This window comes from Cibotium barometz, chromosome 48, assembly GCF_041138505.1.
Source record: "Cibotium barometz isolate CiBa-2024 chromosome 48, ASM4113850v1, whole genome shotgun sequence".
Classification (NCBI taxonomy): domain Eukaryota; kingdom Viridiplantae; phylum Streptophyta; class Polypodiopsida; order Cyatheales; family Cibotiaceae; genus Cibotium; species Cibotium barometz.
Genome location: NC_141093.1, coordinates 33,625,994 through 33,651,206, shown reverse-complemented (window position 1 = coordinate 33,651,206; position 25,213 = coordinate 33,625,994). Strand labels below are relative to the sequence as shown.

The 25,213-nt window shown below is 43.1% G+C and overlaps 1 protein-coding gene across 5 annotated transcripts; it reads right to left on the bottom strand.

Moving 5' to 3' along the window:
* Window positions 1-8,964: 8,964 nt before the first annotated feature.
* LOC147611101 (ABC transporter C family member 4-like) lies at window positions 8,965-23,521 on the bottom strand. Of its 5 annotated transcripts, none has more exons than XM_086785761.1 (14): window positions 22,949-23,261; window positions 22,652-22,815; window positions 22,450-22,538; window positions 20,023-22,125; window positions 19,588-19,908; window positions 18,924-19,010; window positions 17,799-18,494; window positions 17,451-17,615; window positions 16,898-17,192; window positions 16,592-16,806; window positions 15,683-15,988; window positions 15,247-15,310; window positions 14,897-15,136; window positions 8,965-9,619 (listed from the first exon to the last, which is right to left on the bottom strand). In XM_086785761.1, the coding sequence occupies exons 4-14, from the start codon at window positions 22,105-22,107 to the stop codon at window positions 9,513-9,515; spliced, it is 4,581 nt and encodes a 1,526-aa protein (XP_086641887.1). In that variant the 5' UTR covers window positions 22,108-22,125; window positions 22,450-22,538; window positions 22,652-22,815; window positions 22,949-23,261; the 3' UTR covers window positions 8,965-9,512. The 5 variants fall into 5 exon arrangements, with proteins under 5 accessions (XP_086641887.1, XP_086641886.1, XP_086641884.1 ...); XM_086785760.1 differs by having other exon boundaries at window positions 22,450-22,535; XM_086785758.1 differs by lacking the exon at window positions 22,652-22,815 and having other exon boundaries at window positions 22,949-23,521.
* Window positions 23,522-25,213: the final 1,692 nt, after the last annotated feature.

Sequence of the window (25,213 nt, the reverse complement as noted above, 5' to 3'; positions counted from 1 at the left end):
TGCTCGGAATTGATGATCCTGCCACTTGGCACAATGACTGTGCTGTATATAGGGGTAGATCTGCTCCCTAAATGTGGTTGTGAAGTGACAACGTGGTGTATGTTTGTCCACGAGTTGCAACTTCCTGGACTATCACCACTCTGGAGCTGGTGTGTCACATACTCATAACGTTGCCATGGCACTATCTCTTGGTCACTTGCATCAAGATCTACCATCTGTAGATGTGCAAGTGAACCACATGATGTGAAATTGCTCTCCACACAAGGCATCCTATGGAACTAGGCATCCTCCGTGTGTGCACACAAAAGAGAGTGGATAAAATCACGAGGACTACGAGGCAACTCTCTATGCCCACTAAGAGAACGGAACACATCATAAAAAAGTTTGAATTCAACATGGTAGAGCGACAACATGTGTCACGTTGACGTGAGTACCTCACAAACCAAGGCTTACACCCCTCAAATGACCTCAAAGCCACAAACTGAGAATACAACTCTGTTTGGGTCATTTCAAGAAAGCAAGCACCGTGCTCAATTCACTCCTCTTGTCACTCTCTTATGCAAAGCTTTCTTGAAAACTAGCGAGGCACGACAATTCTCCTCCGAAAAACTTCCCCTTGCCACATGTCACTCTCTCTAGCATCTCCTCCATCTCCTTGCCCCCTCCTCTAACCATGTGGCAGAGGTTCCCCATGCCATGTGTCACTCTCTCTAGCATCTCCTCTAATCTCCTCTAAAACCATCTCCTCTCCTCCTCCTCTAGCCACATGGCATGGGTGTATAAAGGGGCAAATTGTATAAGAAAAAGAAGCAAATTGAAAAGAGAGGGCAACATTGAGAATTGAGCAAACATCTTTACACATCTTGGCGAGTGAACTAGCCAATATACCATCCACCTCTTATTGTGATGATGACATGTCTTTTTTAAAATATTCCTCTCTTTCTTCCCTCTCTCTCCTCCGTCTCTCTCCCCCCGTTTCTTTACCTCCCTCCCTCTCTCTCCTCCCTCTCTCTTTGTCCTTCTGTCTCTCTTTTTTTTTTTGGGGTTATTGTGTTCATGTGCATGAGTGCTTCCATGCCACCCGCCGATGGAGGTCGAGGGGGGAGAGCCCTTAACAACTCGTGTACACACACACACACACACACACACACACACACACACACAAATGTATATATATGTACATGTGTTTATATATATATAAACACACGTACACATATCATAAATACTAATACAAATCAATATATATAATAAATAATATTAGTATATCATTTAAATAATCATTTAATATTTAATATGGGCGGTTGCAAGATGAGGGTACTCACTTTCGTTCACTCTCTCTAAAATTGGGACATCCACGCATCTCGGGTGGAGTACCTCGATCGTGATATTGCCATCAATTAAAACACGACACGTGCCTCCCAAGCCTAAAGCGAGATATCTCGAACGAGATACCAACTAATGCCATGCTAGCAAGTCTGGGTTTCTAGTCATCATCCATGTTACCAATACAGGTCACCACCACCACACTATCTCGATCGAGATATTCATACCACTCGGATCCACATCAATGCCACGGTGTATCCCCCTAGGCATATTTGACTAGCCCATCTCCACCGTCCACATATCTCGAACGAGATATTGAAATAAAATCTCGACCATTCATTGAAATACCTCGTTCGAGGTATAGAGATGCAATCTCCACCGTCCACATATCTCGAACGAGATATTGAAATAAAATCTCGACCATTGAAATACCTCGTTTTCGAGGTATAGAGATGCATTCTCCACCGTCCACATATCTCGTTCGAGATATAGAGATGCAATCTCCACCGTCCATTCACGCACATTGGAAGATGCGATCCAACCGTTTAAAGATCTCGATCAAGGTATTAAATGAATCTCGACCGTCAAACATACCTTGATCATGGTAATGACTTAAAATCTAAGCCGTCCATGTACCTCGAATGAGATACTGATTTCAAATCTCGTCGATCCCTCACCAACCCTAAAATTAAGTGTGTATCTTGGCCGTTGATCTCACTAACCCTAAAATCCAGAGCATACATCTTGCAAACCCTAAAGTGCATGATGCCATCGAACCTTGTTCGAGGTTATAAAATCGAAAAAAAAAAAATTTGGCCTCATTGTCATCAGAAGTCATTTTCACTCTCCTTACTCTCTTGATTTGGATTAGCATTAGTGGGCCCATTAGCATTGTTTTATAGCTTCATTAGTGCTACTTAGCACTAATCATAGGGCCTTTGTGTTAGGCTTAGGTTTTAGCATGGAGTCACGCGAGGAGGGCCGCTCGTCTATTGTGGACCTCATCGCGGAGATAGACCGCGAGTTACCGGCTATCCGTAGGAGTGCTAGAGACACACCATCTACATTACATATCGTGGCAGACTTGGAGGCGATGCTTTCGTCCCTTCGTAGCCTTCATCACGATATTCTTTATGTAGATGAGTGGATAGCCCACCATCGCATTGCTCCTGTGTCACATGGCCTGACATATCGTCAGGTCTGTGATCTTGGTCCGATTTGGGATGGAGCCTACTTAGATCTTTTCCTCGATAGTCATGGGATGAGGCCTGGGGAGGGCAAGCCCCTTACTATTTCGCGGTGTTCGCATCCTCGTATGGCGGCACATATCTATAGTCTATATGCTGCCGCATATGGAAGGATGCCAAACAACCGCCAGATTCCCATATACTTCGCAAAGCAATTATATGCGGAGTTTGTCTTAGGGGAGAAGGTGGATTACACTAGCCATCGGCCGGGTGGTGGTGCTGGCCGAGGCCGTCTCCACGACCAAGGTAGGTGGCCTCCACCAACCCTTCGTGTAGCTCCTACAGATCCTTCATTTGTGCCTATGTCGACAGTCAAGGCTCTTGGCACCCAGGTTGGCATCATCGACGTACGGAGTACCACACGGAGAGCATCCAGCACGTGGTGCGCTTGTTCTCATGATCGATACCGACGACAGATGTCAAGGTATTTACATATTTATTACTTGTTTAGTTTTTTTAGTCATTTATTTACATGTCTATATATACTTTTCTATATTTTTACATGAGCGGCATGGTTGATTGTGTCACGTAGGGTCCCACACCTACCACCGAGAGGCTCACTCAGGAGTTGGTAGAGGCGAGAGCGGAGATTGACTGCCTTAGAGTTGCTTTACAGACGGCAAAGGCAGCTACTGCAGAGGCACGGCATGTGAGAGAGTCTGACATCCAGTAGGTAGGTTTCTCTTGCACGTAAAAGAGTTATAATTTATGGTGCTATGGAAAGGATGCGAGATGTGGCACTCACCTTACCCTTCATCTGGGAGCTACTTATGGCTGCCACAATAGCCCGTCGAGCAGCCAAAGCGTTCGCAGAGTTCCTCTTCTTGTTAACTATATAGAAATGACGAACACTTTGTAGCACCGCCATGCTAGCTCTCCTCTCTTCGACCTCTAATGTCGGAAAGCGCTCCCCTTACCCTTCATTTGGGAGCTACTTATGGCTGCCACAATATCCCGTCGAGCAGCCAAAGCGTCTGCAGAGTTCCTCTTCTTGTTAACTATATAGGAATGACGAACACTTTGTAGTATCGCCATGCCAGCTCTCCTCTCTCTTCGACCTCCAATGTCAGAAAGCACCCTGCAGTTGGCCATGTTGGGCAAATCGATCAAAGCATCAAGCACACATGCCTGTGATGAAGGTGTGAGGTCTTTGAAATAGGAATGGAAGATTGTATGGGCACGATGATGTACCCCTGACTTTGATAGTTCTTTCCTATCCACACGATGGGTGCCCAAAGGAGGGAGGGGGTGGGTTCTTGTAGAAGAGAAGGGGACTCGGGAAGGGCGGGTTCATGTGGATTATTTAAACTAAGGGATAGAAGGGGGGAAGACGACGGAGGAAGAGGAAGTGGAAGAGGAGGAGCAAGGCTTGGATCATCACCAAACGGAAGGTGTTGCTCGTTGACGTACTCTCCACTCTCTCTTTCTCTCACGAGCTACCCTTTTCCTCTCCTCCTCTTGAACTTGGTGGACGGGGGAAAGTCTAGTCCTATCACGTTTCCGACTCGTACGACTTTGAGAACCCATTCTCAAGGAAGCTAAGAGAGAAAAATTTATGAAGGCTCAATGATGGGATAGTACTAGAGATAAATGTAGGATAGTACTAGAGATGTGTGATTATATAGGAAAAATAGGTTATATCCACTTCAAATCTCATTGGATTTCCTATCTAAGATTGATTGGATAATTAAGATAAACTATTATCCACTTAAAAATTAATATTATTAATAATATTTATTAACAAGTCTAAATATTTATCATTACTACTACGACCAGTGTCTAGCACACCTCCCCTCAAGTTAACTTAGCACACCTGGACGCTATACCAAGTTTCTCTCTTACTTGATAGCTCGCGACCAGTGCCTCAAGTCCCTAAACTCATAGTCCTTAACACTCTCTCTCTCTATGTGTCCAAGGCTACTACAAGTGCCCGCGACCTTGACTAAAGTGCTCACACATACCACGTGGCCTACATCATCGGTGGCTCAGAGGTGGTTTTACTTTGTTGGGGCAGGTTACATTGGGTTGTGGGGTCTCTCTCTCTTTCTCTTTCTCTTAGAGATTTTCACATGGCTCCTCACTCTTTGGAGCCTCACATCTTCTCTTGTCTTCAGTCTTCTTCTCGTGGCAGCTTCTCTTCTCGCGTCCATGTCTTCCTCTTCTTTCAGTCTTCTTGTGGCAGCTTCTCTTCTCGTGTCCATGTCTTCCTTCAATGCTTCCTCTAGATCTTCTTCTCGGTGTGGATCCTCTTCTTGGAAAGAGATGTTCTTCTTGCCATGAGCTTGTTCGTCAGCTCTTTTTGCTCCATGTGAGCAACATGTTCAAATGTTTGTTTGATAGTTCTTTTGGGCTTTTGATGTTTATCTTGTATCATTATGCAATGCAAACCCAAATTTATGCGGGAGGTCTTACCTCTTGCTCTGGCTGTGAATAATCTTGAATTTGAGGGAGATTTAGAGGCATTAACCAAGGGTTACCAAAATGATGATTATCACAAATTTATCAGCACAATTTTACCAGAAATTACATTAAATCAAGGGTAACCAATTTGTACGGAATGGTTATAGTATCAAACCAACTCTGAATTGCAATATGAAGTTATAGGGATCTGTATCAGATACCTAATGGTTAATTTAAACCTTCAATTGCACCAAAATATAGTGATTAGTATTGATTAATCACTGATTAGTAAATTAATCCTCTATTTTGTGTGCAGAAAACAGAGTATGCGGGGAGTCCAGATCTGGGGCCTTAGACTTCAAATGAGCTCAAATGCTTTCAAGGCCATCAATAGTAATGAGTCTAGTAGAGGATTAAGCTAATAAACACAAGATTTGACCAAATATTGATCTCTGTTTTACCAAAGTCACCTGCAGATTTGATGAAGAGCTTGGATCTCACTGTAGACTTGATCAAATTGAATTCTGACTTCACCAGCTTGTAGAGCATGCTTGAAAACCCCTGGAGCTATGAGGAATTAGAGCAATTTGATTGGATGAAGACAAGATCTGTAAATTTCTCAGAAAAACTCCGCTAGCTAAAATCGCGATTTCTCCTTCGTCCGGTGGCGGTTTGCGCTTCTGATTCGATGAGCTGAATCACCTATGAGCTAGCTATGTTGTGCTAGAAGCAATAGGCCTAATTTGATGTGTGCAAGGAGCTAGAGCTCCTCCACCAGCTGGGGGTACAGAGGTGAGTTGAAAAATAACTAAAAATTTGATTAATTTCTAATTATCTACTAATCCTAATTAACTAGATAATGGGCTCATAAACTTGATGAATTCTAGGCTTGGCTCTAATACCATGTTGAAATTACAGCAATGTGATGAGCTATGGTGGATCAAATACTAGAATCAATATCATTAATAAAGTGATTAGATGATAATTAAGATGTGATTAGTGAGTAATTAACAAATAGCTTAATGTAGGCATGGATAATAAAAAACCAGCAAATTCTCATTAGTCCAATGCCTCAATTTATAGTGTTTACATCCAAGCATCAAATCCCACTGATTTCTCCTTGATTCACTCCACCTCTCCCAGAATATCTCCACCTCTTTTGCTTGATTCTCTCCACCTCTTCACTTCCAGAATATCTCCTAGAATATCTCCACACTTCCTAAATCTTCTCATGCTACCCTTTATTCTCTCCCAATAGATTTTTCTCACCTTTTCACAGGTTCTCTCACATTTACACATTCTCTTTTACAGCCTCTTGCGCCAAGGGCTTGTTCCCGCACACACCCTATTCACTTGTATATTTCAACAATATATATGTGTACACACACACACACACACACACACATATATATATAGAGAGAGAGAGCAAGATGTATATACATGTGAGTAACGTAGAGAGAGATACACATACGTGTAGGAACATTCATTCTTCGGTACAACGCCATGTTCGGGCTCATCATTTCTTTATCTATATTCTATATTATCTATTAAGCACCGAGGAGAGAGGGGCATATGGCAAGACAGGGGGAGAGTGCATGCACGTGTAAGCCAAGGAGTTAATGTTTTGTTTTTTATGCAATAACAACAATGTGTGGGTTGAGGACTTGTAATTACAAAGGACAAGAATTTTGCTTGGAGTTTGTAGCTAGTATAGATTGTATAAGAAGAAAATCCTTAAAGGATATGAGTAGGTATGTCCTTCTTACAAGTCTTCAAGGTTATTGTAATTAGTTAGTGTAATATATATGTTATACTTACCTCTAGACTCACTTTTTATTGGCGACCTTCAGACTCATGGCTCACATGTCCATCCTTATGGCTCGCATGTCAAGGCTCACAACTCACATCTAGGTAGGCTCACATCTTTTTTTTCACAGGACTCACGTGACTAACCCAAGAGATGGTTTGGCATAGACTACGGGCTCATGTCTCCCCATTAGAGAGATGGTTTGGCATAGACTGTGGGCTCATGTCTCCCAATTAGAGAGATGGTTTGGCATAGACTGTGGGCTCATGTCTCCCAATTAGAGAGATGGTTTGGCATAGACTACGGGCTCACGTCTCCCAATTAGAGAGATGGTTTGACCTAGTTTCTAGAGTTTTTTGAGCTTTTTTTGACTTGATGAGGGATAATTAAGAATCCCTCATGATTAGGATTCTTAATTATCCCTTATAATTAATATTATTAATCTTGATTTATGATAATTATTCAAGTGATTAAGTGTTTTTAGATTGTTTTTGATTGATTTTGCATGATTCTAAGCTACCAACTCCAACAATCCATGAAAAATATGAAATGTATGAACTAAAATTAACATCCTACTCTAATCCACAGCTAATGGAGCTCAAATGCTTATGTTTTTGGAGAGTATTCCACTCCTAATCACAATCGCTAATCTATTCCTTGGCTTAATGCAACACGATGAAAGCCTTGCGGGGTTCAAAATCATGTACAAAGGGCTTCCCCTTCCAAGATATGAAAATAGAATGCAAACAAGCTTCAAAACCAAATGAAAAACAACATAACTAACATATCCAAAGCTCTAAAATTGTATGCCTTTCAGAGTGTGGTCTCCTAATCGACACCGATATGGGTTGATTCCAATAGCTAGGAAGAATGTATAGAAGAATGAAGCTAAGCCCTAGGATAGTCTCTATTAATAGCACCAAAAATGTTCAAATCAAGAGCTTAGCTTAACCTTGTTGAATCATGTGTTGTTGTGTCTTGCCTTTGAGCCTCAATACAGCTCCCCAATGTGGGTGCATTAGCTGATTCGTCGCGTCCTCACTTTGTTGTTGTCACATTAGAATGCTCCTTTGCATTTCAATGAAGGTAAAACTTCCCTTGCCTAGATGGAGGCAAGAAGGAGGTGTTCCCTTGCCTAGATGGAGCTGAAGGTAGAGCTTCCCTTCCCTCTACCTTCACCTTCTTTGCTAAGGGGTGAAGGTAGAGCTTGCCTTGCCTAATGGAGGCAAGAAGGAGTTAGCCTTCATAGTAGTTCTATCACAAGAGACAGATGAAGAAGAAGCTAATGAGAGGAAGCAACCTACAAGTAAACCTATTCAAGCATGCAAACCATCTAGCATGCAAGAATCCAATAAAGCACATAAAAGAAAGAATAGGGAAGAGAAGAGCTCACAAGTATTCTATTGCAAGGGAAGAAGAACTCACATCAAAATGCTCCTTTACGTTTTGATGGAGGTATAGATTCCCTTGCCTAGATGGAGGCAAGAAGGAGGTGAAGGTAGAGCTTCCCTTCCCTCTCCTTTGCTAAGGGGGTGAAGGTAGAGCTTCCCTTGCCTAGATGGAGGTAAGGAGTTAGCCTTCATAGTAGTTCTCTCTCAAAAAGACGGAAGAAGAAGAAGCTAATGAGAGGGAGAAACCTATAAGCAAACCTATTCAAGCATACAAACCATCTAGCATGCAAGAATCCAATAAAGCACATGAAAGAAAGAGTAGGGAAGAGAAGAGCTCACAAGTATTCTATTGTTGCAAGGGAATTAATGTGTATTGCTTGTTGTCAAAATTCTTGTCAAAATTGACTCTAAGCATAATAATAAGTTCAAGTTTTTGGACTTCAAAAGTCTCTTCAAAGTTTTATCAACAACAAGGTTGTGTAAATATGTCACACATTTTTTTTTAAAATTTGTATGCCCTTCTCACTGCTACCTTGTGGCAAACAGTAAAACATATTCGCTTTGGCACAATGTATTCTTAGTCTATGGATTGATATTTTGCTATGATTTCTTGGCAAGTATGTTTTAGATCATAGTCTTGACAAATATTCTTATTCTATGGGTAGATGATTTGCTATTATTCCTTGGCAAACATGGGTTAGGATCATAGTGCCATTTTCTCCTTAATTGTAGCCTTTTTGGACTTTGTAATTGTGGTCAAAAAGTTCTTAAAGAGTTCTCACACTGAAACCTCATCAAAAAAATACACAAGAGGTCTTAATAAATTGAGATTGTTGTTTTGTTTGTCCATGTGTTATTACACTTGTTGTGCAAAAGTGCTCATAAATCCATGTGTTAGTAGTTCTACTTGATCATTTTGAAAGGTAGTCGGCTTGTTCATATTGTGAACAAGTGTCGAAGTTATTAGATGGCAATGGCTTATAATGGGAAAGTTATTTGATGGCAATGGCTTATAATAGTCCTTGCCCCACCAAGACCACTATAATGAAGTGCACAAAAGACCGCCCAAGTGTGAAAAGGATCAATTTGTCGATTGGAGGTAGTAGTGTACAGTACGTAAAGACCGCCCAAGTGTGAAAAGGCTCAATTTGTCAAGTAGTGTAGTTCGTAAAGTGCGTAAAAGGCCGCCCAAGTGTGAAATGGATCAATTTGTCAACTGCTGGAAGGAGAACTTGCATCGGTGGCCCGAGTATGAGGACATGTGCAGAAATCTGAAGAGAAGGGCTAACGCGTGGCCATGATCTACAGCCGACTGTCGTGCAAAATGCCGTTGGTGGAGTAGATTTAATCTCGTTGACCTGAGCGCGTGGAGTACTCTTTGACAAGGGCACTGAAAACTGAATTGGGATTTCTCAGCAGATTCTGAGGTCTGTCAAACTCTTTCACCTTTCCTGTATTTCAAACAAAGATTGGATGAGACTTGCATGCCAATGCTGCATTGCATGCATGCGTGCGTGCGTGTCTGTTTGTCTGTGTGTGGTGAGTGTGTGGTGTGTGTGTGTGTGTGTGAGAGAGAGAGAGAGAGAGAGAGAGAGAGAGAGAGGGTGATTATAAGTGACTTTCTCTAGTATTGCATACAACAATAACAGATCAATGCCTTTGAATACAAGATAGCAAACAATCTTATCATGGTCTTATCATGGCTAACCATGATAAGATTAGACCAATACTATTCATCATTGAGGGAATCAGAAAAATGTATGTGTGTGCATGTGCGCGTGTGCACCCACCTGTGTGCATGTCCATGTATGGGGAATTCATAATCATTCATAAACGGAGACCATACATCACTTAGGAAATGAGTACCATGTGTACTTTTATGGAGCCTGGCAACCATTTCAAGCTCATTAATTACTATGGTTGACTGTTAAGTTTTCGCTGAACAATAAATTGTTGAGATCTTTAGTATTGATACAGCAGCATTTCAAAGGGGAGATGTGACAGGAACATTTAGAATGGGGCATATCACTTGTCTCGTTTCTTAGTTATTTAACCTTGTACTATTTCTTGGAACTTATGGTCTATGATATCATGCCCCATGCATCCATCTTGGGGTATGGGTGGGTGAAATTTCAATTGGCCATAGAAAATGACTTGCCGAGGATGGGAGATCAACTTGCTCGAGGCACACATGCACATTCGCGCACACATGTACATACTTTCATACACAAAGAGAGCTGGTCGGGCATGCATGCTGACCCGTATAGAAAGAATTAGGATAACCAGCTAGCTAGCCATGACTTAAAACCACTCAAAGATCAGTCAAGTTAAACCTTGTCATGCATGGCATAGGGTATGCGCTGTGGCATACCCACTTGTGTCACCAGTACCCAAGACTAGGTGAAGGCTGTGCATATAGATAAGTCTACCTCAACCACCACGCTCTAGCTTGAGCGGATGCGACTTGACTTGTTGAAAGGTATGTCCGAAGTTCTAACGAAAACCCACAACCGAAAAAAGGATATGCCTCAATGGCCAGCATGAGCCCACCCACCCATGGGTGATTGCAATTGGAAAAGTTAACCTAGACTGACACTTGTCACGGAGACCATTGGGTCACATATGATGCTCCTTGGTCAAGCACATCACCACATACTAGCAAAAATTGGCCAAGTTAACAACACACTGGCTGAAAGTGACCTAGGGTTTAAAAGAAACTCTCTAGGCTGCCAGCAAGCTCTAGCTGGATTGAAATCGGCCCATTCTGCTGACATGTAGGTGCTGGGTTTAATCCGTGATTGTCATGTGTGCACACCTAATTAGGTGCCACATGGACAAGCTTCTGTATTTTGGGCAGGAATGAAGGCTGCAAATCAGCCCACACAAGCACCCACATGTGGGAAGGCCGGGCACTCATGAATTGGGACAATTTAATGATACTTTTTGGGTTGTTTTATCAGCTGACCAGCAGTGAATAGCCGACCAGCCAACTACAGCCAAGTTCCAGTTGGCTGGAAGATTTGTACCTATAACTAGGAGGCTTAGGGTCATTCCCAGCATTCAGCAATTGGATCAGCAGTCCTTAGTTCTGGATCAGTATTAGGCAGCCGTGGGACAGCAGTTTGCAACACTGGAGCAGCTGGTTTAGTCATTAGCATTTCACGCGCAACATTCAAGTGTCTAGATCTACTTCTGACCTGAACAATCATGGTAAATATTCATGACCGTTCATTCAATAAGTGCATATACAGCCAATGAGGTGATAACTCAAGTGGTGAAGGTGTTTGCCTAGGACCAAGAGGTCCTGGGTTCAAAACCCCCCTTGGTGCTTCTACGGCAGCATTGCCTATGGGCAGGCGCCTACAGGTGGTGGAAAAGCAGTACGGGAGGGTCTTGGGCCTAAGGCCAGTCAGAAAAAAAAACTGCATATACAGAAAAACAGGTAGTGCAGTTGGACTAGTAATGTGCTTTAATAGTGCCTCCATCCTAGTGTCATGTGCATAAGCAATGGCATGGACCTTCTCAAGGCTAAATCTAGAAGGGTAAACAGATAAAGACCATGAACCAGTAGAAGATAGGTAGAACCAGAATGATCAGAGCTTCAGGTGTATCATCTGAAGTGGACGTGGAGCAGGACAAGTGGGATCATGGAAGGCAGCAGACAGCTGAAGCGCAGGATCCAGGTAAGTGCAGTAGGTTGGCTGCAGAAGTGAGTCAGCTGCAGGACAGGAGGTGTCGGCTGCCCATAACAGGGTCGGCTGAACCAGCAGATAAGGGGGCAGCAGCATGCGCAGGAGGATATCCAGTCGGCTGGCTTAAAAAAGGCATTAATGAAGTATGAACTGGCCGACCAGCAGTCGGCCAGTTCCCCATGTAGTCCAAGGGGCTATAAATAGCCCCTCTTGCTCAAGGTTTCATTGATTCAATCCCACTAGCGGTTTGGATCACTAGAGGTCCCATAGGGGACAGGTTTTGGTGTTTTACCACCTTTTCAAGAAGGCAGCCAAGGGCTGCAAGATATGTACCCTTTTTGTACCATAGTATATACTGAATTTCTAGCACTTCTCACTCTCTCTCTCTACTCTCTCTCTACCTGCGTTTTTGCATTAGATGGTGTGTTTTTGCATCAGAAGGTTTCCAAGAGTGTTTAGGGCTGAAAGAAGACTACCCAGAGCTTCCGCGCGTTACATTGGTATCAGAGCATTAGGCTCAGCAAAGCTAAACACTGATTCAGTCCCATATGATGGTGTACAGGTCCAAGGTACAGGAAAGTACACGGATTCGAAGCCCAAGGCGGGAACACAGATCGGGAAGAACTCCCAGGAGGTTTGTTGGTGGTGTTCCACAGTGCCAGATGGGGATGGCAGTTCCGTGAGCCAGATAGGTTCTCAGGTAACGGTCCCAAGGGAGGTTGATCCTCCAAGGGTGATGTGAGTGTTCAGAGTCAGGGCAGGAATGGATTGTGGACTAGAGGAAGACCAGATGCATAGATCTTCATCAGAGATAGAGTGGTTTGGAGAACAAACCGGGTTTTCAGAGAAAAAGGTTTGCCAGGGATGGATGATGACAGAGGGACTTCGGGACCGGATTGGGATGATGACAGTCATCCAAGAGCAGGTTGGATTCCCGTCATCAAGTTTAGCAGAGGGGGATGTCATGTGCATAAGCAATGCCATGGACCTTCTCAAGGCTAAATCCAAAAGGGGCAAACAGATAAAGACCATGAACCAGTAGAAGATAGGTAGAACCAGAATGATTAGAGCTTCAGGTGTATCATCTGAAGTGGACGTGGAGCAGGACAAGTGGGATCATGGAAGGCAGCAGACAGCTGAACCGCAGGATCCAGGTAAGTGCAGTAGGCTGGCTGTAGAAGTGAGTCGGCTGCAGGACAGGAGGTGTCGGCTGTCCATAACAGGGTCGGCTGAACCAGCAGATAAGGGGGGCAGCAGCATGCGCAGGAGGATATCCAGTCGGCTGGCTTAAAAAAGGCATTAATGAAGTATGAACTGGCCGACTAGCAGTCGGCCAGTTCCCCATGTAGTCCAAGGGGCTATAAATAGCCCCTCTTGCTCAAGGTTTCATTGATTCAATCCCACTACGGGTTTGGATCACTAGAGGTCCCATAGGGGACAGGTTTTGGTGTTTTACCACCTTTTCAAGAAGGCAGCCAAGGGTTGCAAGATATGTACCCTTTTTGTACCATAGTATATACTGAATTTCCAGCACTTCACTCTCTCTCTCTACTCTCTCTCTCTCTACCTGCGTTTTTGCATCAGATGTTGCGTTTTTGCATCAGAAGGTTTCCAAGAGTGTTTAGGGCTGAAAGAAGACTACCCAGAGCTTCCGCGCGTTACATTGGTATCAGAGCATCAGGCTCAGCAAAGAATGATCGTGTAAGTGCATCAGCTCTTGCTCTCCTCCCCCTACTGTACAAGCTCTTCCTATGCATTCCTTAATTGATAGGGTCCTCCCACTGGTTAAAGTACACTCACATCATCATGTCATTGTGGGGTATTTCCTACCATGGACTATAAGAGTCCTATCCCATAGCGCCTACTTTAAGTTCTACAATGCCAGCATAAGTAGGATGCTATAGACATGCGACGCTCATCACAGCTACTAAGACATGGTGTAAGGGGATGAAACTATAGGTAGAACAAGTCCACAAAGGTGGCTCCACAACATCGCTCCCCTAATGGTGCATAAAAATATTGTGAGTGGGTTTGGAAAGGAGGAATACTTAGCTTCCCTTGATAGTAGCAATCTAGACAATCTGGGTCCAGGATAGGGTATTCAGTCCCATATGATGGTGTACAAGTCCAAGGTACAGGAAAGTACACGGATTCGAAGCCCAAGGCGGGAACACAGATACCAATGTAACGCGCGGAAGCTTTGGGTAGTCTTCTTTCAGCCCTAAACACCCTTGGAAACCTTCTGATGCAAAAACGCACCATCTGATGCAAAAACGCAGGTAGAGAGAGAGTAGAGAGAGAGAGTGAGAAGTGCTAGAAATTCAGTATATACTAGGGTACAAAAAGGGTACATATCTTGCAGCCCTTGGCTGCCTTCTTGAAAAGGTGGTAAAACACCAAAACCTGTCCCCTATGGGACCTCTAGTGATCCAAACCCCTAGTGGGATTGAATCAATGAAACCTTGAGCAAGAGGGGCTATTTATAGCCCCTTGGACTACATGGGGAACTGGCCGACTGCTGGTCGGCCAGTTCATACTTCATTAATGCCTTTTTTAAGCCAGCCGACTGGATATCCTCCTGCGCATGCTGCTGCCCCCTTATCTGCTGGTTCAGCCGACCCTGTTATGGGCAGCCGACACCTCCTGTCCTGCAGCCGACTCACTTCTGCAGCCAGCCTACTGCACTTACCTGGATCCTGTGCTTCAGCTGTCTGCTGCCTTCCATGATCCCACTTGTCCTGCTCCACATCCACTTCAGATGATACACCTGAAGCTTTGATCATTCTGGTTCTACCTATCTTCTACTGGTTCATGGTCTTTATCTGTTTGCCCCTTCTGGATTTAGCCTTGAGAAGGTCCATGGCATTGCTTATGCACATGACACCTAGTATATGTTCGGGCTTCTTATAAGGAGATGAACCCCTTGCAAACGCTACTAACTATATGAGAATAGGAGGGCTAGAAGTGATCTAACAAAAATATACACACTACTGACGTAGAATAACTGATAAATATATGAAAGAGCTAGAATAGAACCTGCATCCATTACAAGGACTTTGTCGGCATCCATTACTGTCGGTATCCTATGAGCAATGCTAACAACAGTACAATGCACAAATTCCTTCCTTATAAGACTTTGTATCACAGCATCCGTCTGTGCATCGACTGAGGCTGTAGCTTCATCTAGAAACAGTACTTTGCTGCCCTTGAGGAGCACACGGACAAAGCAAAGCAACTGGCTTTGACCCACACTCCAGTTTCCCCCGTACTCGGTCACTGTTGTGTAGGAGGCAAGAAACAGTCGGAGTGAGATTATTTTACTTTCGATTGATTATATAATAGCTTAAAGTAAGCCATCACTTGAGAGGGGGTAACTATTTGCATACCTTGGGCATCAAGTTTGTCTGGCCTGTCCTGGACTAAGTTGGCAAGCTGGCATTTATGCAATCCCTGTTCCATGATTTTGTTAGTCAACTGGAAACAAGGTCACACTCACGTGGGCACACATGAGCACAAAAAACATGCACATGTGCACACATTCAGAGATGTTTATGCAATTCATGTTTTGTGCTTTTGTTAGTCAACTGAAAATTGGGATCTCTCTCTCTCTCTCTCTTTATGTTTTTTACATCCAGTTATTCATGGATCAAAGGTACCCATTCTTAGTCTTATTGACCCTTTTGAGTCTTTTATAGACACTTAATAATACAATCTCTTTCTTTCTCTTCTCATGTGCGTGCACGCGCACACACACACTCACACACGAGTGTACACACATGCACATACAGCACTTTATTAGCAAAGACAATTGCAGGAAATTACCTGCCATATGTCTTCATCCGTGTATAATCCAAGTGGATCTACATTCATTCTGATTGTTCCTTCAAAAAGGACTGGTTCTTGTGGAATTATGCCAAACCTAGATCGCAAATCGTGAAGTCCAAGTGTTGAAATGTCCACGCCATCTACAAGAATCTGGCCACTTGAGGGTTCAACCAGTCTGAAAATCGCTTGAATGAGTGTAGACTTCCCACTCCCAGTTCTGCCAACTACACCTACTTTATGGCCACCTTGAATAGTGAAATTAACACCCTTTAAAACTAAAGGCGTGTTCTGTCGGTAGCGAAGCTGCAGGCCAAGAAAGACTCCTCAATCGTCGAGAACTTTTATATTCAAAACTCATCATTAAGGTCTTCAGAATGAGGCTGAGAGAGAGAGAGAGACTATATTACCGTCTGCTAAAGACCCAAAGGGTCTATGAGAAGTAGTACATATAGTCCATGTGTAGACTAAAAGTCATAGAACTAGAACATGAAAAGAACAAAGGCTCGCCTGAAACAGGGCCTGCATACTACCCGGGTACTGTATGTACAATTAACCCATAGCATAAAGTCCGAGAGAGAGAGAGAGAGACAGAGAGAGAGAGAGAGAGAGCATGAAAGCCTGCACCTGCACCCGCTGCCCATGCCCATGCCCCCATTGCCCACACCCACAGCCACAGCCACAGCCACAGCTACAGCCACACCCATGACCATGCACACAGATCTCAGCTCAAAAGGAGGTTGACATTCTAATACAGTAATTGGTTTGCAACCAAGTGGTGCAAGTGCATAAGCAGGGCCATGTATTAGCTTGACAATGCTAAGTGCATACATGTTAGGTCGGCTTTGTGCAAAATCATGTTTGAAAACAGCTGCAAAATAGGGGTTAGAAATGCATGATGGAAGCTACCTTTAATCTCTTGGATACAATCTTCCCTGCATATGGCCAGGTTGGTGTTGGCAAACAGTTCTCAATAACACGACTTGCTTCACTTGGTATGTTGGTGAATTGCTGCAGGCGCTCAACTGAGATCATCCTGTTCTCTACCGTGCAATACAGCCAGGTTGACATATAGAGACTGGTGTTAAGCCCTAGTGCATATGATAGAGCAAGGGAGACTAGATCTGCAAGTCATTACATAATAAGGCATGCATAAGTCATCTGGCTGGGGTAGCCCTACACAATTATAAGCATTACAAAGCCTGCACATCATACCTGGGCTAATGGAATTACTAGGAAGAGCCACAAACAGAAATGCTGCCATACATAGTATAGCGGTGCCTAATGATTCTAGGCGGAGGCCTAACCATTCAGTTGCTGAGTTGTTATGAAAGTCCATCTTCATGTTAGCATTCACTTGATCCAAATTTTTTTGAGAGAATTCTTCCTCTTTCCTGAAACAGCGAACGGTATCGATTCCGGCAATTGTCTCCGAGAAATGATAGATCAGTGGAGCTTTTGTTATCGAGTCAAGACGGGTGATCTCTCTGGAAGAGTTGATGTAAAACACCTGTAAATGTACAGTGTGTGAAAATTACGCTCACTCTTGAAGCATTGCATACAATCATAATAGCAAAATGGCTTTTAGTACTTCTATGTTATTCTAGATCCATCTAACGCTGTTGCCTGTGACCATTGCGCCGTGGACCATGGCTGTTGTGCCATGGCCCGTGACGTTGCACCATGGCCTTTTTAAAAGCCAAGTAAACTTTATTTGTATTTGGAGACTTTTTTATTGGAGATTCAAGGAGCAAAACAGTTTGAGTACCTGATATACATGGAAAAGGAATAAAAATGGTATCACCATGAAGATGATTGGCCAGGACGATATGCAAATAACAACGATAACACCAAATAAGCCGAACACAGAACCCATGAATCCACCAAGAAAGTAATGAATAATAAAATCAAGGTTGGTCTGGTCTGCTGAAAACTGTACAAAAATCCACTCCATGTTAGATGTGGATTTTTTAAATTAAAAAAAGGCACTTTCGTGAGAGGCAAGTAGTACACTTGAAATTGCTGACTAATCTCAAAATTGTGATTGCTTGAGAAGCAAATTGCAACCTCAAAATTTTGCTTGCTTGAGAAGCAAGTAAACTCGAAAGTGACTTACTCTGCTCAGAATTCTTCCTGAGGGTGTCGTGTCGAAGAAATACATGGGGGCACGGAATATCCCTCGCAGCATTTCGAGGAAAAACCCTTGAGCAGTTTTCAAACCAACAACTGCCACCAGCGCTACTCGTATCAACACATTAACAAAGCTTATCAAGTTCAGTACAGTGTAGACAATTATAAATGTCCTTGTGCTAACAGTTGAGGTAGGCCCATTGGGTATCTCGTCTGCCAACCAAAAATCACTACCGACCAGAAGTGTTTGCCACATAACCTGATTGGCCAGAAGGATCATCACGGCAGACCAGCCATAAGCCTTGGTAAAATAAAGCCAATATATTTTCATGCTAACCCGACCGACCTCTCGCTGCTCCTCTTCAATAAGCTTTATTGAACCTTCAGCTTTGTTGAAGTCAATGAAGGAGTCGGTACTTGAGAGTTTCTCAACCAGACCACCTGTGGAGACTGGCAGGTCCAAAACCAACTGTTCTGTAGATATGATTCTCTCATAAGACGGCCTCTCTTGGATTTCTGTAATAAATTGTTCCACATGCCCATTTTGCTCTTTTTTGGATGCATCTTTGTCCACTAAATCCATGGCTTGCTTGTGAGCAGCTACCAAGGCCTCGAGTTCAGTGCCTACCGAGAGAATATCATTGTAACTTCCGGACTGAGCAATTTTTCCATCTTTCATGACCTGGAGATTTAATAAGGAAATTTAACCCTTAAACACATGCCTGCGCGTGCGCTCACACACACACACACACACATATATGTATGTATGTATGTATGTTTAGAGATATATATATGCATGTATGTATACACACGCACGCACACGCATGCGGAAGCGCACGTGCACACACACACACACACACACACACACACACACACACATACATGCTATATATATAGATATATTATATAATATGTATATAATATAATATAATATATATATTAGATCATATTATATATATATGTGTGTGTGTGTATTTTACAATAAGTGAGTGTGTGTGTGTGTATATAATTCATATATATATATATATATATATATGCATGTGTACATATATCATTATATGTATGTATATGTGTGTATATATTCCAGGTTTACTAGAAGACATTTTCTTACCAGAACAACATCTGCTCCAGTTAAAAATTCCACTTGATGAGTTACGAGAAGGACTGTCTTTTCTCGTAGAAGCCCAAGGATACACTCCTGCACCAAGCACCGGAAAATATATAAGTGGATTTTGGGGAGTGTGTGCATGTGTGTGTGTTTGGGGGGGGGGAGGGGTGCGCATTGTTTTGGGCTTTGGACTGGATCCCTTTATTTTCAGTTATTTTATTGTGGCGTTGATGATTGCGTGACTGAAATCTTGACAATTGAAATCTTGACAAAGAGTAGATGATCTCGCCGACATGTGCGTAGCTGTAGCAAATATGAGCAGGTTAAAGGATGAATCCACACAAAGCAAGGTTTCTCAAAGGGGGTACGTAATACTGTGAGAGATGCTCATTCGCACACATTCATTGGACTTCACCACTTCAAAAGTGCCCTTGGAAGGGAAATATCTACTCTAGTTTAAATAGGAGTCTTCATCGTTGTTCTATGCAACTGATGTATGGATCCTGCACGTGATGGAGACTTGCCGTGACACTTGGATGCATTCTGGACGTTTTTGCTGAGAGAGGGACCTGACTTTCCTTGAGGTTAGCTTTTGAAGGACCAGAATTCACCATGATGGCATCTCTAGCACGACTTGAACAACAGTGCTTCTGAAAATTGTTCATACCTTGAAGAGATGGGCACCGGTATGGGCATCGACTGCGCTGAAGACATCATCGAGGAGATAAACATCAGAATCTTGATAAACTGCACGTGCAAGTTGGATCCGTTGCTTTTGTCCTCCGCTTAGATTGATTCCCTTTTCCCCAATCTCAGTTTGATCACCATGTTCCATGGCCGCAAGGTCCTGCTCTAAAGCACATGCTTTCAATACTTGGCGATAGCGGATGTGTTCCATCGCAGCACCAAATAGAATATTCTCTTCAATCGTGGCATTTTGGATCCATGCTGTTTGAGGAACATACGCAATGGTGCCACTCATTTTTACCTGTGATGGTGGTTATAGGCAAACATTATATACCAAAGTTATTCCATCCAAAACCAGCAATTTGTTAGAAAAGCTCTCTTGGAACAAGAAGATTTGAGTAAAGAGAGAACTTACATTTCCTGTTAGCTTCACCATCTCCCCGAGCAGAGCTGAGAGCAATGACGATTTGCCGGACCCTACTGTTCCCACTATGGTCACGAGTGAGTTTCGCTTGATGTTCATGTTGATGTCTTTCAAAACAAGAGTCCCCTCCACATCATCCCATGTAAAGCATCCTCTTTCTATCACCACTGGATGCTCATCTAGTTCCAGCACTCTAGTCACTGCCCCCTTCTGAATCTCGGTGCTTTGCAAAAACCTTTCAACTCGGTCCAGTGCAACCAGGGCTTGTATCACTTGGTTAACTGAATTTGGGAAATTTCTGATGGGCTCTTGCAGGATCCTGAAGAGAGAAGCTGCGGTGAAGAGGCTCGCAGTTGTAAGAATCCGGCCTACGCATATAGCGGTCACATAGGTAACATTGCATACTAAGGGTTGAGTGTTCCAAAGGTAAAACATGTTTGTCGCAGCTGCAATTACAAACTTCTTTAGTGCAGAATACTCTTTCTGCCTCTGGTTTTCTATTTTCTGTTGGAAAAATTCCTCCCATGCTTGCAGCTTAATCACTTTCATGTAATGGAGGGCTTCATTAATTGCCTTCATTCGGCCATCCCTGCCTTTCATCACACCTTCTTGGAAACTCCTTTGCATTGAAGAGACACACATGGCGAGAGCTGCTACCAGGACCATGGTGGCCAAGCCGGCTAGTGAACCTACACCAATAACTAAATAGAGGATTGACAAGGCTAGTATGACTTGAAAGGGCATGCTCCACATATTGTTCATCTGTAGGACAGCATCTGACAACTGCTGTGCATCAACCACCATGTAGTTTGTGATCTGGCCAACCCCATGAGACATTCTAGCAGTGGTAGAGAGGCGTAATCCTTTTCTATAAAGGGTAGTAACCACGGCACTCCGAATATTGTTGCCTAGTTTGTAGCAGTGGAAATTGTACTGGTGATAAGAGAACACTTCAATAGTTTTGGTAGTTAAAAGGATCAGAACAAGAGCGTAGCCATCATATCTTGATACTCTATCACCAGAGACAAAGTCAGTGAAGCTTGATATGAGAAGAGGGCCTCCAAACATGGCAATGGATCTTACCAACTGCAGAAAAGCACATAAAAGCATTTGTGGCCAGAAGCATTTGGTAAGTGTGCTTCTGAGTGGGTGGGTTGCATTGAGGCTTTTTACCCAGTTTGATTGGAAGAGTGTGCACATTTTTTCTGCTCTGTCATTTGGAGCAAGCTGGGGTACATCTACTTGCTCTAAAGACCTCTTGGACCCTGCTTCGAGGAGGGGAGTAAGCCAGGTGAATGTAGCTCTGCTCCAGAAGCCCGCCTTTGCAAAGTTACTGATTGCGGCTGTAGCAAGTAATGGTTCTGTTAGATTGCCAGCTACTGTGCCAGCTTTCGGGTTGGGCTCTTGGATGTGTGTCTCTCCTTTCAGAGCTGCAATTAAGAGAAAGAAAGTGGCAGGCAGCTTCACAATAGCATATATATCATAGACGACAAGGTGGAGGTCATAGGACAGGCCAGAGGCGGCTGTTAGCCGGAAGAGGGAGCTGAGGAATGCAAAGACCGAGGTGAAGAAAGACAAAACCCACCATACACGCAGAGGTAGGGGATGCTCTTGAACATAGTTCTTTTTCTCACTCAACAGAATGATGAGAGACGAGAGCCAAGCCAGGGCTTCAACGCCTGAAAAGACTTCTTCCCGGATGTGAGGTGAGCTCCAGCCATAGTTGATGCCATCCCATATGCCAAAAGCTGTTATACCAATCGAAAGGGTGGTCAGGCAAACTGTGGTGGAAATGGGCAAGAGGAAACCCATGATGGCACGTAACACTTGGCCCTTTGTATTGCCATAGCTGATGACAGCGGAGTAATTTCTGTTGAAGAGGATAGCTAGGTTGTAGCTGAGTGTAGAGCTTGCAATGGCAAAGAAGGCAAGGTTAATGATGGAGATGATGGAGTGTTGTGGACACTCTGCGAAGACAACATACGCTACCCACTCTTGAAAACGGCCGAACAGAGGAGCCTCATTTGTTAGAGTTTGCCATGGCCCGGCACAGTGAGTCGATCTTATCCATGACATTGTCGTGATTCCTTGTTTCTGCATATTTGCCAAATAATTACATGTTAGTTTGTGAAAAATTCTGGCCAAAACATCCCGATCAGTGATTAAAAAGCAGAAAAATTTAGGTCCATGCATTCGTAAAATTCCATTAATCCAGCAATGTGTGTTCAAAAGAATGCGGCAAATTATGGAGGTGCTGTTCGCAGCAAATTAAGGAGGGGGAGAACAGCCTGAGTCGTAGAGCGGAGTTCTCAATACACAAGGGCACGGGTTCTATTCCGGCCTGCCCCCTCCCCCCTCACTCCGTAAATGGTTGGGGGTGTCTGAAAAAAAAAAAAGAATGCTGCAAATTAATAGAACCTTGTGTAGATTTTCAAATGACTCAGTAAGTCCGTCGAGCCACCTTCAGAGGATCCATCAAATCCGTCAAAATGGCCATCAGTTCACTGCTGCAAAAAAACCCAACAATTTCATCAATGGAGCTTTGATAGGATTTTAAAAAAACGCTAAACGCGCCAATGAACGCAATGCGCTACTACGTTAACTGCGCTACTTTGCAGACCTGGCCGTTTACACAAGCGCCCAACAAAGCCGGCAATGCTTTCCGGCAGCAAGAAAGTCCGTCAATGCATTAACGAATCCGTCATTACAGTCCGACACCCAACAAATCCGTCAATGCAGCTCGACACCCAACTAATCCCTCAATGTAGCCCGGCACCCAACAACCTAAACACGCGTAGTTCGACACTCAGCAGCAAGTCCGTCACAATACTACGACACCCAACGATAGGACCTAAAACGGGCAGAGTGACGTCCAACTATTCGACAGTGCACACTGCACTACGAGCTGGGCAAATACCTCAGCGCACCGTAGAGACGGTCTGACGGATTCTGTTGACGTAGGAGACCTCCGTAGTCGCCAGTCCACGAATCCCTTTGAGAGATGTCGCCTCTCAGGATTATTTGAACGGGGTGGTCTGTTGGTTCTTCCTAGTTTTTTTTAAGTAGGCTATAGAGAAGGATTGAAAGTTTTATAGGAGAGAGGAGAGAGAAATGTAGGAAGTTGAAGGGGCCGTTGCATCGACAAGGGAACGCATGCGGCTTAGACGCCATGGATTGCTCTTGAAGGCTTTTGCATCGACAGGAGGGAACGCATGCGGCTCAGTGCACCACCTTTCACGTGGTTGGAGAGAGAGAGAGAGAGTGTGAGAGAGAGAGAGAGAGAGAGAGTAGAGTGAGAGCGTGAGTCGAAGTGCCAAGAGAGTGTGGAGAGCGCAGTATGCGAAGTAAAAAGAGAGAGAAAGAGAAGAGGCGACTCAGAAGAGAGAGCGCCTATTGAAGTAAGATGAGAGATGAGAGAGAGAGAGAGAGAGAGAGTCCAAGAGAGAACATCTCTCTCTCTCTCTATCTCCTCTCTCTCCCCCATGCTCCCGACACTTCCCGTAGGAACTGCCTCCATTTATTACTCTAGGAGTGCTAAAAAGCATTGAACAATCTCCATTTATTACGACGGCCACAACGCCAGGCCTCCCCTCAAAAATACATTGAAGAGGCTTGGAACACGTAGAATTCATGGGAAAGGGCTAAAATTTGAAGGCTCTTGCATATACTACGACGTATAAATTAATAAAAAACTTGCAAAACGCATTATGAAGGGTGAGATCACCAATAATCAAGAAAGAAGCAAGCCAAGGACCACCTGAACCAGACTTTAAATTTTAACCTTTTTGTATGTAGTAATTTGTCCCAATTATAATGCTTTAAATTTTAACCATTTTGTATGTAGTAATTTGTCCCAATTATAATGCTATCTCTTCTTACATGATTTAATAGTATTCCATAATTTGTGCTTGTATTTATCTTTTGTTTCAATTTATGAATTTGTATTCTTTTGTGGGTCTTAAAAGAAGTTACCCAGCATAAAAGTAGGCAACAATGTGTAGAAGGGCATTGGCCTTTTTTTTGGATGGATGGGGGGGATTTCCCCCTTTTCTATGCTTCTTCCCTTTTTACATCCATGGCCTAAGCTTATATGAGTTGAATGTAGCATTTCAGGGAGAATAAATAAATGGATGTCAATAGAGAAAGGTACTTTTAATAATTGAAATGCCTTTTATTGGCACAAACTTTGAGACAACATGGAAAATGCCACATTGGGCCTTATTTCCATCATTAATTATTGTTTCAAGGCAACAAAATGTGTTTGTTTTTATGTAGAGCTAAGGGAATACATGTAGGGTTGATAATTGATGGTATGTACCATATCAAATGTTGTTCATGGTGAGTTTGAACACATATTTCTTTGTGTCTCATAATTAATTTGTTTCTTGGAGATATAGTATGTTTGCTTCTATATATGTTATATTTGATGTTATGTCTTTTATGTACCATTTGAAAGATATTGTGTTTTAAGTATTGTATAATAAAGCATGTTTCAATTTCTAGTTCAATTGCTTAATTTTTTACAAAGCCAAGAAGCAGTTGTTTTTAGACGTTTTCTTTCTTCTATTACCTCATGCTTAATTTGATTTGTTCATTGTCACGAAAGGTTCAAGCATGAACAAAAGTTAGTGTCACTTATTCTTAAGATTGTAGGTAGTGTAAACAAAGCTAGGCTTACCTTGAGACTAAATGCTAGCATTTTCATCGGTAGTCCTCGTTCAGAGTGGTGAATTGCAATTGGATTGGGCCCATTGTGTTCTTAACACAAGTTTTTCTAGTCTTCTTCTACATGAATGCCTTTTATTATTTATCATCTTGGTGTTCAGTCATGTAGTTAGAAGTTTTCTTCCTCCCTTTGTTTTTTTTTTCGGGTAAAGTATGGGTAGTGAAGGATTCTATGTTCGGGGGCAGGGTTCGAATCTAGGCTACACCAACTCCCCCCAACTCACACACCCCATTACGAACATAATTAGAATCTTGTTTTAAAATTCGATTTTAGAATATTCTATGAGTCCAATTTGTTGATCTGTTGACTATATCTAAGTTCCCTTAAATATTTTAATGCTCCAATTTTTATATGACTCATGATTTGTGCAATCTTGCACTTTTTTTCAAACCTTTTGGTGTATATAAGGCTTTTTTACAAGCTTATTGTTTGTTATCAACCACCTTTCCCAACAAA

Excerpts from the sequence above, each read along its gene's own strand:
- LOC147611101 (XM_086785757.1), bottom strand. The coding sequence starts at position 22,528 with ATGGCCATTTTGACGGATTTGATGGATCCTCTGAAG. Across the intron at positions 19,909-20,022 it reads TGGTGAAGCTAACAGGAAAT|GTAAAAATGAGTGGCACCAT; the intron begins GTAAGTTCTCTC and ends CCACCATCACAG. Across the intron at positions 9,620-14,896 it reads AGTCCTTGTAATGGATGCAG|GAAAGGTGAAAGAGTTTGAC; the intron begins GTTCTATTCTAG and ends TTTGAAATACAG.